Source organism: Mastomys coucha, unplaced genomic scaffold (assembly GCF_008632895.1).
Source record: "Mastomys coucha isolate ucsf_1 unplaced genomic scaffold, UCSF_Mcou_1 pScaffold20, whole genome shotgun sequence".
Lineage (NCBI taxonomy): Eukaryota > Metazoa > Chordata > Mammalia > Rodentia > Muridae > Mastomys > Mastomys coucha.
In genome coordinates, this window is record NW_022196903.1 from 130,903,118 (window position 1) to 130,918,944 (window position 15,827).

Genomic DNA, 15,827 nt, shown 5'->3' on the forward strand with positions numbered 1-15,827 from the left:
ACCCCCAGCGAGCTAAGTCTCTGGTTTCGGATTTGAGTTCTTTCAAGAACGCAGCAGGGCCACCACATCTACCCTCTCCTTTCTAGAAGAGAATTTTGTTAGCATTCTGTCTAAACTCCACCCCACAGTTACTTAGCAACAGCCAGGTATGATCCTCCCCACAGTTACCTGGCAAGAGCCAGGTAGGCCTGACTCACTATAAAAGGGGCTGCTTGCCCCCTCCTCCCTCTCTTGCCTCTCTCTTGCCTCTTGCTCTCTTGCTCCCTCTCTCTCCCCATTCCCTTCCCCCCTCTCTCCACGTGATCATGGCCAGCCTCTACTTCTCTACTCTCTTCCTCTCTCTGCCTTTCTCTGCCTCTACTACCCTCTTAACTCACCTCCCCATGCCCTGAATAAACTCTATTCTATAATATACCATCAAGTGACTGGTCCCTCGGGGGAAGGGATGTTTCGACATGTACCTGCTGAGACACCCCCTTTCCCCATACCTCACTACACTCCCATAGAACATATTCTTATACGTCTTTATTTTTTTATAAACACATCAAATATTACATTTAAAGCAACAGGTTTCCCTTTTTCAAGGTGCAAATTTCTTTTTTTTTATTAAAGATTTATTTATTTTTATGTGTATGAGTACACTGTAGTTGTACAGATGGCCGATCTCTCTGGCCCTGCTCGCTCTGGTCCCGCTCACTCCGGCCTGCTTGCTCTGGTGTAATACACTGTAGTTGTTTTCAGATGCACCAGAAGAGTGCGTCAGATCTCATTATGGGTGGTTGTGAGCCACCATGTGGTTGCTGGGATCCGAACTCAGGACCTTCGGAAGAGCAGTCAGTGCTCTTACCCGCTGAGCCATCTCGCCAGTCCTCAAGGTGCAAATTTCTATTCTGGTTAATCAAAATGTGTGGCAATATAGAAGAGGGACCCAGGCTGTAGGCTTTTCTTTTGTGTTGAGAATGCTCCTGTCAGGCTCTGTGTGCATTTGTAAAAGTGGGGAACCCTGTCTAAGAGACTCCAAACAGGAGAAAATGTGAATTGAGCCCGTGTTTTCATAGATATTTTCAGAAACATCAAAGAGAGCTTAGAGATTAACCCTAAAGTTAAGCAGCTTACAGTGCAGCTATTTAATCTTTTAATTACTTGCTACCTGCCCATAATGACTTCCCCACACTGAATCAACAATCCTCCTTCTGTCAGAAAGGATCAAAAGTTATAAAGATTATAAATGTACAGCACTAGATTAAAACTCTGGCTTATTACATTTAATTTTAAAGGAAATTACAATTTTTTTCTTTGTGGTATACTTTTCTTGGTATGTACATCATTTATATATCAGGTACCAAGTTCTCTATCCCTCAAAATATTCTTCTTATTTTCCCTCTGCAGTAAAGATGTAAGATCCAAGTAGACAAGGACATCTCAGAAAAACACCCAGAAGCCAGCAATTTCCTTAATAAGATAAGCTCAGGAACTTTAGGAAGGTAGTAGAACTCTCCAGAAGGGAAAGGTTAATTAACATTCCTCAGATCACAGGGTGAGAAACAACCTTCCGGTGGGGACACATTCCACAGGGTAGACCATTGCCCACCTTCAGACAAGGGAGTCCTTGCCACCTCATTCCCTAAAGACCAATCAATTTAAAAAGTCACACTGTTCTACCAATCACATTGTGTCTAATAGCTGCTGCCCTGAAAATTGTATAAAATCTCACTGAACAAGCTGTGCAGGGTTGCCTCCTTTCCTTGGGGTCTGGGACGACCCCAGTACACTGGAATAAAAATCCTCATGCTCTTTGCCTTGATCAGGCTCCATGTGATTCACTCAGGGGGTCTCCAGTAAGCTAAGGCTAGACAGGGTATTACAATGACTGCCTTCTTCAACCTCTGGTTTATTCTCTAGGGCTGTCTTGATAGAATGTTACCAATGAAACCAGTATTATAGATATTTTAATGCAATGTGAATCATGTATCATTGTAACCATCAATAGTCTCCCCACTCATCCATACATGTCTCCTTTTCTTCTTCTCCTTCTCTCCTTCTTCTTCTTCTTCTTCTTCTTCTTCTTCTTCTTCTTCTTCTTCTTCTTCTTCTTCTTCTTCTTCTTCTTCTTCTTCTTCTTCTCCTTCTCCTTCTCCTTCTCCTTCTCCTTCTCCTTCTCCTTCTCCTCCTCTTCCTCCTCCTCCTCCTCCTCCTCCTCCTCCTCCTCCTCTTCCCCCTCCTTCTCCTCCTCCTTCTTCTCCTTCTTCTGTGTGTGTGTGTGTGTGTGTGTGTGTGTGTATGTGTTTTGGTTAATGAGATTCCTGCCAGTTTTACTTCTTAATACTAAATCATAGACTGCTGCCCATCCAAAAATCCTCTTAGAGTAATTCTGTACTGATTGGTCACCTTGCTTAGAGTCCTGGCCTCAGTACCTGGTTGTTAGATCACATATAACATCACCTGAAGACTTTTAAAATGACACTAGCCAGTGACCAATGAAGTGATCAGTGGAATAATTCTGTCCAATAGAGGTAGCACTCACGGCTGCCGGTGAGCTAGCCTTCTCCAACAAGCTGAGACTCAGCAGAGACAGGCTCATAAGGAAACAGGAGGAGCAGCGCCTTGCACAGAAAACAACGGATGCATTCCTTATATACGTGAGGGCAAACAGCTCCTTAGGCCATCTCAGTGTCCTAGCAATGATTTTTATCTCCACTCGGCCCTGCTGAAGGATGCCAGGCTCTTTATCTTTCACAATTCCCTTTGTATGTGCTCCTTTCTTTCCCCGTGTTCCCAAATCCCTTCTGTTCTCATTTCCTTTTTATTTTGATTAGTGACTTCAGCCATTCTTTCAGTATATTGATAAGGTGTGGGAAACGGATGTTTGTCTAGCCAGCCATTTTGAGCTGTTACTAATGTTACTAGGAAATTTTCTAATGCCCAAGTTGATTGGATACTTTGTTATGTTCTGTGCTTTTGTGTTCTTGGAAACCAATCACACTAGAAGTCAGAACTGCTGTGCATAGTTAGCCACAATAAGCCTGGACCCGAACCACCCACCCAGCAGTACTCCTACACCTGTGTATGATAAGCTGTTCCTGGGATGGATCCTAACATAAAAGAGACACCTATACCAAAGTAGGAAGCCTTTTGGAATAAGACTTCCATTTTGAGTAGGGGTCTAATAAAGTTTTAACTTCCCAAGACCTCCCTGGGATTTAACATCCTACTTGGAAGAAAGAGACGTGGATGTACATCGGTAACTGCTGTCCTGATTGGCAAGTTAAGACATGAATGTTAGACAAGGCAAGGCCCCCGCTGCAGTTGAATACCCCAACCAATGAAAACAGGATAACTGTACAACAAAGACATGTTCCTGAGGAAGTCTCCTATTCCTAAGTCTTGCTTGGTGGAACAACTTGGCACAAATGTTTGTGGATTCCTGTAGAATTCTGGCTAGGGGTTCAGCTCCTGAGCCGGCACTGTGTCCCTGATCCATTAGTCCTGGGTGTGCACTCAGTAAACCAGCCCTGTTTGACTGAGAGATGATTCTCAGATCCCCAACGTACACATTTTTTTGGTCACCCAATTGCTTAATTGTCCTTTGTCTCGGTGTCTTTATGTCCTGTTAGTTCAGAAGGACACATTCATTCCATATAGAATTTAAGGTTGCTGGTCTTCTCTTTAAAAACTTGAAAAGTCTGTGATCTTCTGGTTTCCAAGGAGAATCCCACAGCTATTTGAGGTGTTTCCTCCCTAACCGGAAGGTGTTTTGCTTCTTCTGTTTCTTAGTTTTGGAAGACAGCCTCCTGGTGCTGGGTCTGGTTGTGATCTACCTCGGCATGGGTTTCTTTGAGTTTAACCCATTGGGCTTTGCAAGGCTCTTCATTCCAGTGTGTATGTCTTTACCCAGTCTGAAATTGTCACCCAGGCCTTCCCTCTCTTTTCTATCCTGTCCTTTGTTCTCTTTCTTTCACAGATGCTGATGGTGCTGCGTCCTTTAGTCTCACAACTCTCTAAGTTTGTGTTAAACTGTCTTGATGAATTTCCCAGCTTTCTGCACCTGGACTCATTTCTGCAGCCACATTTCAACCTCCTTGGTTCTGTGTTCTGTGGCTCAGCTTACACATTAAATACATTTTATTTTGTTTTGTTTTGTTTTTTTGTTTTGTTTTTTCTTTGTCTAAAGTATGCATCAGATTTTAAAATTTCTTTCTTTAGATGCCTTATTATTGCTTAATGAAGGTAAAAAATAAAATCAAAATTTCACTTAAGCATTTCTGACACCATTTAGTTAGAGGAAAGAAGAGGGCCCATTAGGATTGGCTAGATGGGAAGGAGCTGAGCCAGGACAGAAGTGTGCTTCCTCCTCTCCATCCTCCTTAAGTCTCATTGCTACGATGTTTGATGGCAGTAGAGATTTTATCTAAATATTTTCTGTCATGCTGGACTGTACTCGTCTTGCCCATTTGTCTAGAGATGGGCTTTCGGAGAGATGTATTCACCGCTTTTGGAGTGTTTTGTTTGTTGCATGTTCCCAAACACAGGTCAGGGTCCACTAAGCAAAAAAAATACAGAAACTTTACAGCCATATTATTCCTGGGGTCGCAAAGTTTGCTGGTCTGCAGGCTCTCAAAGTACTTCTTTCTTTCTTAATTTCTTTCTTTCCATGTTCATTAATGTATTTATTTATGTTTTACTAATGCATTCATGTTTTATCAATGTATTTATTTATTTATTTTTAGATTTATTTATCTTATTTTTATGAACACACAGACACACCAGAAGAGGGCATTAGATCCCATTACAGATGGTTGTGAGCCACCATGTGATTGCTGGGAATTAAACTCAGGGCCTTTGGAAGAGCTATCTCTCTAGCCCCTGTTTTTACTTTTTAATTAAAACCTTATTTGGTGTTTATCAAGAAAAAAGTTCACACACCAAAATTAAACCAGATCCAAAGTCCACACACATTTCAACAGGCTTCTATGTGGTTAGAACAGCCATTCTGAGCTAGAACAACCATTCTGAGCTAGAACAGCCATTCTGAGCTAGAACAACCATTCTGAGCTAGAACAGCCATTCTGAGTTAGAATAACCATTCAGAGCTAGAACAGCCATTCAGAGCTGGAACAGCCATTCTGAGCTAGAATAACCATTCAGAGCTAGAACAGCCATTCAGAGCTAGAACAGCCATTCTGAGCTAGAATAACCATTCTGAACTAGAACAGCCATTCTGAGATAGAACAGCCATTCTGAACTAGAACAGCCATTCTGAGCTAGAACAGCCATTCTGAACTAGAACAGCCATTCTGAGCTAGAATAGCCATTCTGAGTTAGAACAGCCATTCTGAGTTAGAACAGCCATTCTGAGCTAGAACAGCCATTCTGAACTAGAACAGCCATTCTGAGCTAGAACAGCCATTCTAAGTTAGAATAACCATTCAGAGCTAGAACAGCCATTCAGAGCTAGAACAACCATTCTGAGCTAGAACAGCCATTCTGAACTAGAACAGCCATTCTGAACTAGAACAGCCATTCTGAGCTAGAATAGCCATTCTGAGCTAGAACAGCCATTCTGAGCTTTAACAGCCATTCTGAGCTAGAACAGCCATTCAGAAGCTCTGGAACTTCACGCTGAATTTTACACTTTCACTATTAAATACGTTTACCTACCACTGAAAAGTGAAAAGTTCACAACAGAGTTAAAGCTAGAAAAAAGTATTAGCTATATATCCTCCCCCATGGCCATGGGCTGTCCTAAGAGTGTTGGATGGACTCTCCTGCCACTGTCAACCATTTCTTTTACAGATGAGAAGATGGCGACTCTGAAAGGTGACAGTCTTCACACAGAGCAATAACAAGCGCTGCATCTGAGCCTGAACATGGGCCTGGGACAGCACTTCTCAAATATGTGCATGCAGACAGGTCAGGGTGGACCTTGACATAATGCAAGTGCACTCAATAAGTCTGCAGCAGAGACTGAGTGTGTGTGTATGTGTGTGTGTGAGTGTGTGTATGTATGTGTGTGTGTGTATGTGTGTGTGTATGTGCGTGTGTATGTGCGTGTGTATGTGTGTGTGTGTATGTGCGTGTGTATGTGTGTGTGTGTGTGAGTGTTGTTAGCACATGTGTGTTTGTGTGAGCATGCACACCCATGGATATAGACCCAGAGGAGGAAATCAAGTACCTTGCTCTTTCACTCTCTGCTTTATTTCCTTGAGTCAGTCTCTCCCTGAGCCTGGAGTTGGCTAGTGGCCATGAAACCCAGGTATGCATCCTGTGTGCCCCCAGCAACATTGTGGATACAGACACACACTCGACCATGCCCAGCTTTTTCTGACTTTGGATATTGGAACTCAGGCCCTCATGCATGGACAGCGAGCAGTTTTATAGCTTACTTATCTCTCCAGGGTGCTGCTCTTTGAACATCAACCTTCTGAAACTCCTACCTATTCACCTTACAGCTCTCCACACCACGGCCTTTGTGAATTCATTTCAGGAAGTGAAAAAACAATCAAGTAGCCATCTAAATATCACGTTCCTGGAGCTGTGAATGGTCATGGGGTCTCTGAAGAGAGATAGGAGCCCAGCCGGGACTAAACCCTCTGCTTGTTCTACATAAAGCTTGTTGCTTTCAGAATGGCTCTAATGCTGGTAAAGAGCATGGGAGAGTATACAAAGAAGCGTAAGCTGCTTAGCTCCTCTTCTAATCTGCTTGGGGCTGTGGGTTAAGAATCTTTCCTTGCCTTGGGAGGACAAATTGCTTTCTATCTTTATCACCGTGAGGAGTGCAGTTCTCTACTGAGTAGAAATCTGAGGAAGGTGCACTTTAGTTCTAAGTAGAAATGAACAGAAAATATGCATTTCCTTCCCTACATGCATTGCTAGTACATAGTCAAGAGACCACTGAATATTCAGGGTGTTACAAATGGCTACCTTGCTCCAGACTCCACTACCAACCTTATAAGCAATGTCCTGTGAGCTAAGATCTACATAAAATTTATGTAAGGCAACACACAAATTAATACTCATAGCTCAATGCCATGTGAGGACTGAGCCAAGAGCTGTAGTAATTAGATGGTAGCCTACAGATCATGAAAATGTATGATCTAGTGATTGGTTTTCAATCGTCACCTGTTCTAAGGTCCTGGCAATCTCTTGGCCTCATTCTTTATCAAATGTCACTGAGCTTCAGTGAATATCCTTTAGGTTTCATGTCTTTGATGAAGTAAACACAATGCCAATTAACCAGAGATTCGGTGTACTCTTCCATTTCACCGTCTCTGTGATCCGAATCCTTACAGTGGTAGAGGATGTGAGAGTTGGCCTTCTCTAGTTCTATACAGTCATCATGTAGTGTATGTGTGTGTGTGTGTGTGTGTGTGACAAAAATAGTATTGAATCAAAACTTGAGCATGTGCCCTGGGTTATCAACATTTTGTACATCTGTGAATGCAATGTCTCTTTACTGCCAGAAGATGCCCCTGTCACTTAGTAAGAGAATCCTTATCAGACAACTCCTAAGTCTGTCTCTGTCACACCCCACCTCCCTCCACCTTTCTTGCATCTGGTTTGGTGCCCTAAGCCTCTGACGCTGGGCTTAAGTGTCAGGAGGGATATATATCAGGATGCAAAGATCTTTGTGTCAGCTGTAGAAAAGGCGACTAGACAACTTACATTCGGCTCCGGGAGATTTTAACTTGTGGTAAGTCTGAACACAATAATAACTAACTAAATGTGTTGGAGGGTTGAGCTGGTTCTAAACAACAACAGCAGAACATATAAGAAGAGAACACTCTGGACTTGTGGGTCTGACTTGAGTTTAGGGGTTGAACATGGGAGAGAACACTCAAACCTTTTCATAATGTCATGTGACAAACTGGTGTGTGAATTTCGGTTATTACCAGTCCACGGCAAACCTTGATTACTGAATTTGTTCACAAGGAACCGAGAAGGACCCTCCCTGTTTGTGGCTTCCTGGCAAACAGTTTTCTGGAAAAGGATGGATTGGAGGCATTACACAACCAGAGCACAAATAGTTCTTTACTCCCAGGATGTCCTTGAGGCTGATGGGACAGAGTGAGCATGGGGAGAAAGCAAGCATGGGGTGACCACAGGACAGTGTGGGTGACATTGCCTCCTCCCTCTGAGGTTAAAATATTTGTTTGCTCTGTTCTGAAGCAAGATACATGCTGGGTTGCCTTTTAGTGGCTTCATCTTGGCTCTTTAACTTGATTCTCTCTGTCTCAGAGAAACCCTGGGTAACATCTATGGGGAGGAACATCTATGGGGTAACATCTATTAGGGGAAGAAATGGTAGCACCCCTGCCTGGTTCTTTCTTTTTTTTTCAGTTCACTAACTGTGCGTCTGTCTATCTTTCTGTATATCTTTGCTGAGGAGGGGGATCTGGAGGCCTTGGGTGATGAAGGAGCATCAGAGAGCCTGTGGCAATCCTTCCTCAACAGCTTTGCTTTTTTTTTTTTTTTTGGGTGCATTTCTAAAGAAAGATTGAGCTATGTAATTCTGCACAGCTGAGCACCACTGCATTGGACACCCAGAACACTGTGCCTTGACACACCACTTCTTCCTGCAGAAGAGTGTTTTGTAACCTCTGAGGCAGGAAGGATGAACATTGCATTAAAAACAAAACAAAACCCAGGAAAATAGATTCTCACACAGGGATGGATTCCTTGACACTTGGAGGGACCTCAGTGTGAACTAAAGCCAAGTCTGATATTCAGTGTGAGCACGTTCGACTTCAGGACTAAAACGACGCACACATATTCCAGAAATCACAGCTAGGTGAATTTAGCCTTTGGTGATGTCTATAGCCAATGAGACTCTCTTTCAAAGAAAGAAGGGGTCGTATTTGTCCCGATTTCCCTAAGGCTTTGCAGAGACCTAGAGGGTAAATCTGTTACAGAAACTCCATAAGGATCAATCAAGTTTCTCAGCTACTCTAAATTGCAGCATCCACATGAAGCTCAGAGAGCAGAAATCTTTCACAAAGTAAATACCAAGGGTCAGCCTGATGAGTACCGTGGAAGATTGTGAGGAGTCCTCGTTTTTGCTTTTTATTATTTTAGATTGTGTGTGTTTGTGTGTGTGTGTGTGTGTGTGTGTGTGTGTGTGTGTGTACACATGCAAGTGTGTGGATGTGTCTGTGGAGGCTGGAGGCCATGGATACTTGATGCCAGAGGCACTGGATATCCCTGCAGCTGGTGGTAGAGGCAGCTTGAGCCACCTGATGTGGGTTCTGGTCCTCTGGAAGAGCAATCCATGCTCTTAAGCATTGAGCCATCTTTCCACCCCTGAGTCCTATTTACATAACACATTAAACCTAAAACTAGACTTGAGTACTACTGTCCAAGCATAGAGGTGCGAGGTGCAGCTTCAAAACTACATAAACATGCAAAGGGAGTTTGTGTCAAAGAAGGAAGGATGCTAAGGAGATGCAAACATTAAGATTTTTAATTCCTGGGGCATGCTTGTGAGAAGTCAAAGGGGCTCAATAAAAGCCTCTTGAAGTAGAATTTAGAGACCAAATAAGTTAATAGTTGGGGAATTTGAAGGAGCCACTAATGAGGGTTGATGACAGTCTCCACTGCAGTGCAGAGCAGAGGCTCCTCAGAGGGGACTCCAGAGGGGACACATGTTGCAGACATACATCTGTTCGCATGGTTTCTTGTTCTCTCAGGGGTCTAGTACAGACTTCCTGGTTTTTGAATACTTTAGACCAGACACAATACTTACATTAGGGTCTTTTAATTTTCTTTGATTCATTTTTAAGGAATGTGACCTAGAAAGGAGTGTGAAATTTGTCAAGGACACATAGTCAGTTTTGTGGAGCAGCAATTTAAAATTACATGAGTAGTTGATCCTAAAGAATTCACTCTTTCTCCTGCAATTACCTCTAGATGGGAGTTTGACCAATAAAAGTTAACTTAGTCCTTTATATTTTGAACTGTTTCCAATAAAAAAGTTTCCAGATTAAATATAGAATTGCCCAGGTAATTTTGAATTTCTGAAAAATAAAAATTTAAATATACTTTCATATAATTTTTTCATATAAATATATTTAAATAATTTCTTACTTATTTATTTATTTGGTAATCTTAATTCTAGTAGGTTCTTCAGACTTGGAGAGGGAGGATTCATGATTTATTACTATTTTGAAAGAATTGGAGAGTTCAAAAATTTGATCTGAGAGCGATTCTCTAGCACCCCCCCTACGCCGACCCCGTGGCTTTGGCACTGCTCGCACATGCTGAGAGCAATGCCGCCCTTGGCTGTACACCACTGCCTCCTGTTTTCCCAACCACACTTTGGAGAGTCACAAATCTTGCCTGTTGACAGGAGCAGAGGAGGCTCACTGCACAGGAATTAGATTCAGTAATTAGAGGAGTTAGCAATATTCTCCCTAAAGCCACCGAGGGCATCGGGAGGTGTAGCCAGCTACTGTTCCCTCTGCGGTCTGATGGAAAAGTCATGAGGTCAGATCTCATTACTCAAGGTTCAGGACGGTGCCTGAATCCTCACACTATCCACCCGCTCAACCAACAGTCCTTACAGCAAACTCATTTAAATGCCAACTACTACTGCAGGTAGCGAGACTGTAGAAATGTCTCCTCCATCCTGAAAAGGGGGACACAGGAAGGACACCCCAGTAGGATAAAGTCGGTAAGGAAGGAGAGCAAGAGCAGCCTAGCTCCTCCCTGGCACTGTTCTCAGACTGGCCGGTGTGTAAGAGCTGGAAGCAAGAGTGGTAGCCATGAGAGAGAAGAAAGACAAAGTGCCGTAAGAGTCCAAAGAAAAGACCACGAAAGTGGAAACCACGTACATGACGTCAGAGGGCATCAGAGTGAGGTGGGGACGCATGACGTCAGAGGGCATCAGAGCGAGGTGGGGACACATGACGTCAGAGGGCATCAGAGCGAGGTGGGGACGCATGACGTCAGAGGGCATCAGAGTGAGGTGGGGACGCATGACGTCAGAGGGCATCAGAGCGAGGTGGGGACGCATGACGTCAGAGGGCATCAGAGCGAGGTGGGGACGCATGACGTCAGAGGGCATCAGAGTGAGGTGGGGACACATGACGTCAGAGGGCATCAGAGTGAGGTGGGGACACATGACGTCAGAGGGCATCAGAGTGAGATGGGGACACATGACGTCAGAGGGCATCAGAGCGAGGTGGGGACGCATGGAGTTAAAGCCGGACAGGGACAGGGACAGGCTAAGAGCATCAGCAGTATCCGTGGAGGGTTAATCTCAAGCAGCAGGGCCCCTGGGCACTACATCATGGAACAGGTTGCTTTGGAGAACGGGGTTAAGGTTTGTGAGTTCTCTGGAGCTTTTCCAATACTTCCTTCCCAAGGTAAACTTTCTTGAATGTCGAGGAAGAAAAGGAATAATAATAACAACAACAAGATTAAGTTAAAACAGCAGTTAAAAGTTTATTTTATATTTTACTTTATGTCCATGGCTGTTTTGCCTGCACATGCGTCTGTGTGTGTATGCCTGCTGCCATTGGCAGACAGAAGAGGAGGTTAGAAACCCTGGAACTGGGAGTTACAGATGGTTATGAGCCTCCATGAGGGTGCTGGGAGCCGAACTCGGGGGGTCTTGCAAGAGCAGCAAGTACTCTTAACCTCTGGGCTCTCTCGCTAGCCTTGAAGTTTTAATTTTAATTTTTACCTTTGTCCTATGGTTTATCATTTCCTATGGTTAACGTTTATAGAGCAAGATTTAAGTCTGCGGCCAAACTAGTCTGCAGTGTTAGATAGGCCCATGGTTCACAAGAGATGAAATGTTGAAGACATCTAAGAGATACGGGGCTGATGGACTCTCTATATGGACAGGGAGCTAGAGAACAAAGGCATTGGTTAGCCAATCCCCAGCACCCACTCCTCTACTTCTGCAACTTTGTTTCAGGTCACGTTGAGTGTATCCATTAATGTCCACAGCCTAGAAATGCTTCTGTCCAGATGGCCGTGTTACCACCCTCAGAACTAATTGAAAAGTCTCTGAATTAATTGAGGATTAAACTAAGAATATAAAGGAAGAGTACATTGTAGAAAATATCTTTTGAAGGTGGGCTAGTCTGCAGCTGGATAAAGGATATTATAAAGTTTCAAATATCTATAAATATAATCATAGCACTCAGATAATTTCTCTTCTTTTTCTGGGATTCCTTGAGAATAAATATATAATTAAATATTAGATTGTTTTTTGGGCGGCATATATCTAGATTTTTTTTTGAGACAAGATTTCATGTATTTGAAACTGACCTCAAATTGGCTAGATAGCCAAAGATGACCTTGAATTTCAGATTCTTTGCATCTATCAGCTCAGTACATGGATTACAGGTCTGCACAATCAGGCCTGATTTTTCAGTGCTAGGAACTGAACTCAAATCTTTGTATGTGCTGGACAAACTCTCTACCAACTGAGCTATGGCCCAACCCTCATTTCTAATTTTTTTTATTTTCAAAATCTTCTAGTTGACAAAAATCTCTTTGCTGGCTGTTTTCACTGTACTCTATTGTATACATTCGTTGATTTATAGCATATTTTCTAGAAATAACTTCTCTGGCTTGCTTGTGTCAACACAAAATGTCAAGCTTCTGAGTTAGAGCACTCCAAATATCTCACAACAAAGTCTTTTTGACTCGAGGGTCTTCATTTCCTTCCACTCTCCGGAGAGCCTGAAAGCAAAGCATGAGCCATCCACGGACCGAGATGAGTGACAGCCCTTCCCTGAGTCCTCCAGCGCCAAGCCAGGGCCCTACTACCCCACGCAAAGGGCCCCCCAAGTTCAAGCAGAGGCAGACTCGGCAGTTCAAGAGCAAACCTCCCAAGAAAGGGGTGAAAGGGTAAGTGGGAGATGAAAAGGCAGGGCTGTGGTCTCCTGAGCACCGTCACGCAGACTCGGCCATCATCCACGCCCTCCATCTTCCTCTCCAGCTCCTCCTGTCCGTATCCCTGAAATCCCTTGCTTTGTAAGCCCTGGGGAAAATGGCCAGTTTTGAAAGTAAAATAGAGCTTTTCACAATGACCTTTAACTTGACCTTCCAGATTTTCCTTGTCCTGTCTTTTGAAAAATAATTTTTAAAAACGTATTTTAATTATGTGTGTGTGTGTGGTATGTCTGTATTGGGGTATATGCAGGTGTCAGAAGCAGCCAGCGGAGGATTCCGGAACTGGAATTCCAGGCTATAGTGAGCTGCCCAGTTTGAATAATAGCAACAGAAGTCAGGTCCTCTGAAAGAACAGCGCTTAGCTGCTGAGCCAGTACCGCTGCCACTCTCTGCTCTTTTATGCAGACATACCTGTGCTTTAAAACGGTATTCTGAATCCTTAGTCATTTCCAGAAAACACTGGGTCTTTTGGTTTTTGTTTTGGTTTCATTTTTGATTCTTTTTTTGTTTGTTTATCTTCATGTCTTATTTCTTCAGTTCTCCATTTTACTCTGTCATTTTTTGGAAAAGTTCTATTTTTAAACACATACCCCACATGCTAACTTCTCTTTTACTGCCGCTTAAATTTCATCACCACTTTTGAATTTCTATAATGATGCATTCAGCCATCACAGCTTGTGCTAACTTATATTACATAGATTTATTTATATCTTTTCACTGGGGCTAAGATCACTCAGAGGAAAATTGGCCTTTCCTTAGTTCTCTGTGCCTAATATGATGCTAGGAATGCAGTAGATTAATTAGCTAATGTCAGTCTTACTACTTAGTCACATCTATATATAAAAAAGTGGAAGATTGAGGGCTCATAGGACGGTTCTGTGGGTAAAGGAACTACTAGGCAATCCAGATATTCAAAGTTTAAATCCTAGAGCCCACCCACATAAAGGTGGAAACAGACCTGATGTCACAAAGTTGTTGTTTGACCTCCACATACACAAGCAAATACACAGACACAAATACGCAGACACACAGACAGACACATGCACTCAGACACACACAGAGAGACACAAGCAGACACACAGATACACATACACAAATACATGCATAGACACATGCAGACACAGACACAAGCAGACACATAGATGCACACACACACACACACACACACACAGACACACAGAGACAAACATGTCACAGTACAGGTTTTTATATGAAACTTGTGGTCAGTTGGTAGGGTGCCTGCCTGCCTGGCCTGAAGACGGCCCTCTCTGTTCAGCTCCCGGTGCTGCATAAACTGGTTTGGGAGCACATGTCCAGAATCTCAGAATAATGGTGATCAGGACGATCAATAATTCAGGTTCCGGGCATCCTCTAGTCTCATGCTGCCTCTAGAGGGAGAGAGCACCTGCTCCCTATTGAGGATCCACTGAACCCCCCACAGAGTGACATCTTGGATCTAGTTCAGTGTAGATAAAATTTCTCAAATAAAACCCTTAGGTTTATTTTGCTCCTTTGAGTGAAGACACTTTCCCGGGAGGAGTTTTGGGGACCCTCACCTCTGGTCTCAGCTAATACTTATCTGTTCTACTCATCTATTGTTTTTCATAGGTTTGGAGATGACATCCCAGGAATGGAGGGGCTAGGAACAGGTGAGCTACGGCACCTTTCACTGAGCAAGTTGCCTTAGATGTTTCCATCTTCAAGGGACAGTTTAAAGTTACAGTACCCATGGCATGTGATCTTTTGAAGACAGAAAGACAGATGGCAATTTAATTTAACATGTTAAGTCTGTGTGTCCCTAGGTGCAAAGTTGATAAGAGGAATGAGAGTAAGCCTGAGGAGTAATGATTTCTGTTGGTTTATTAAACAACCTCGAGTGTGTGCTGCAGCTGGCTGTAAGCTTCTGAGGTGTAGGATACCTAGAGTTGATCCACTCCAACTTCATTTTTCAGAAGAGGAATCTGAGGCAGACTGAATGCCAGCGTGAAGCCACAGCTTGAGGAAGTGGAAAAAAAGACAGGGCCTAGAGAGCCCTTCTACTCTGCCCAAGGTCTCACTACCCACCAACTTCCTCTTCTTCACGTCCTGTGGCATCAGGAACAGCCAGGAAGGGGGTACACACAGCATCAGGAAGAGGGGTGCACACAGCATCAGGAAGAGGGGTGCACACAGCATCAGGAAGAGGGGTGCACACAGCATCAGGAAGAGGGGTGCACACAGCATCAGGGAGAGGGGTGCACACAGCATCAGGAACAGGGGTGCACACATTGAGTTCATCTGATAACAATCTCTCTAGTTGGCTGGGCTATTTTCTTTCATTAGATAAGACAGTGGCTTAAAAATATTAACAGCCTTTTTTTTTTTTTTTTAAGGAAGTTTTAGATTTCTAGAAGAATTTAGCAGAAGGCCGACAGAACTCCTGTCACCATCACTCCTGCCTTTACACAGTCCCCTGTAATTAACACAATGCACGAGTCTGGCACATCAGTCAAGTGTGATGAGCCGCTATCTGTCAGTCATTCTCGCTGTCTTAACAGAAGCCCATAGCACATATAGTTTGAGGCTCATTGGCGCCACATGGCTCTAAGGGTTTTAACGCTCCTGTAAGGTTGTACAACTGTCACTATTGTGCCATCTAGGTTGGTTTCACCATCCTAAACATCCTCCACTTCCACCTGGCAATGCCTTCCTCCCCCAGCTGCACACCCCTGAACACCACAGGACTTTTTACTGGGTCTTACATTCACATTTTCTGAAATGTTATTGAGTTAGAATATAATACAGTACTAAGCTTTCCTATCCTGGCTTTTCCCATTTAGCAATATTTATTTAAGTGTCTTCTTATGGTTCAATTGTATGTTTCTTGAAGGAAGCCGAGCTCCTAGCTTCACTTCATCCCGTGGGAGCTCCACGAACGGGAACTT

General features: G+C 43.4%; 1 protein-coding gene across 2 annotated transcripts in view; it reads left to right on the plus strand.

Moving 5' to 3' along the window:
• The window catches only part of Pde6h (phosphodiesterase 6H), a 38,914-nt gene that overhangs the window by 16,913 nt on the left and 6,174 nt on the right, over positions 1-15,827 (plus strand). The window contains exons 2-5 of one of the 2 annotated variants that reach the window (XM_031383696.1): positions 5,794-5,817; positions 7,571-7,690; positions 12,660-12,858; positions 14,512-14,552. In XM_031383696.1, the coding sequence (XP_031239556.1) occupies positions 12,704-12,858; positions 14,512-14,552 (196 nt within the window). In that variant the 5' untranslated portion in view covers positions 5,794-5,817; positions 7,571-7,690; positions 12,660-12,703. Of the gene's footprint in view, positions 1-5,793; positions 5,818-7,570; positions 7,691-12,659; positions 12,859-14,511; positions 14,553-15,827 lie in introns of those variants that run through there. The other variant, XM_031383697.1, reaches the window with a different exon arrangement.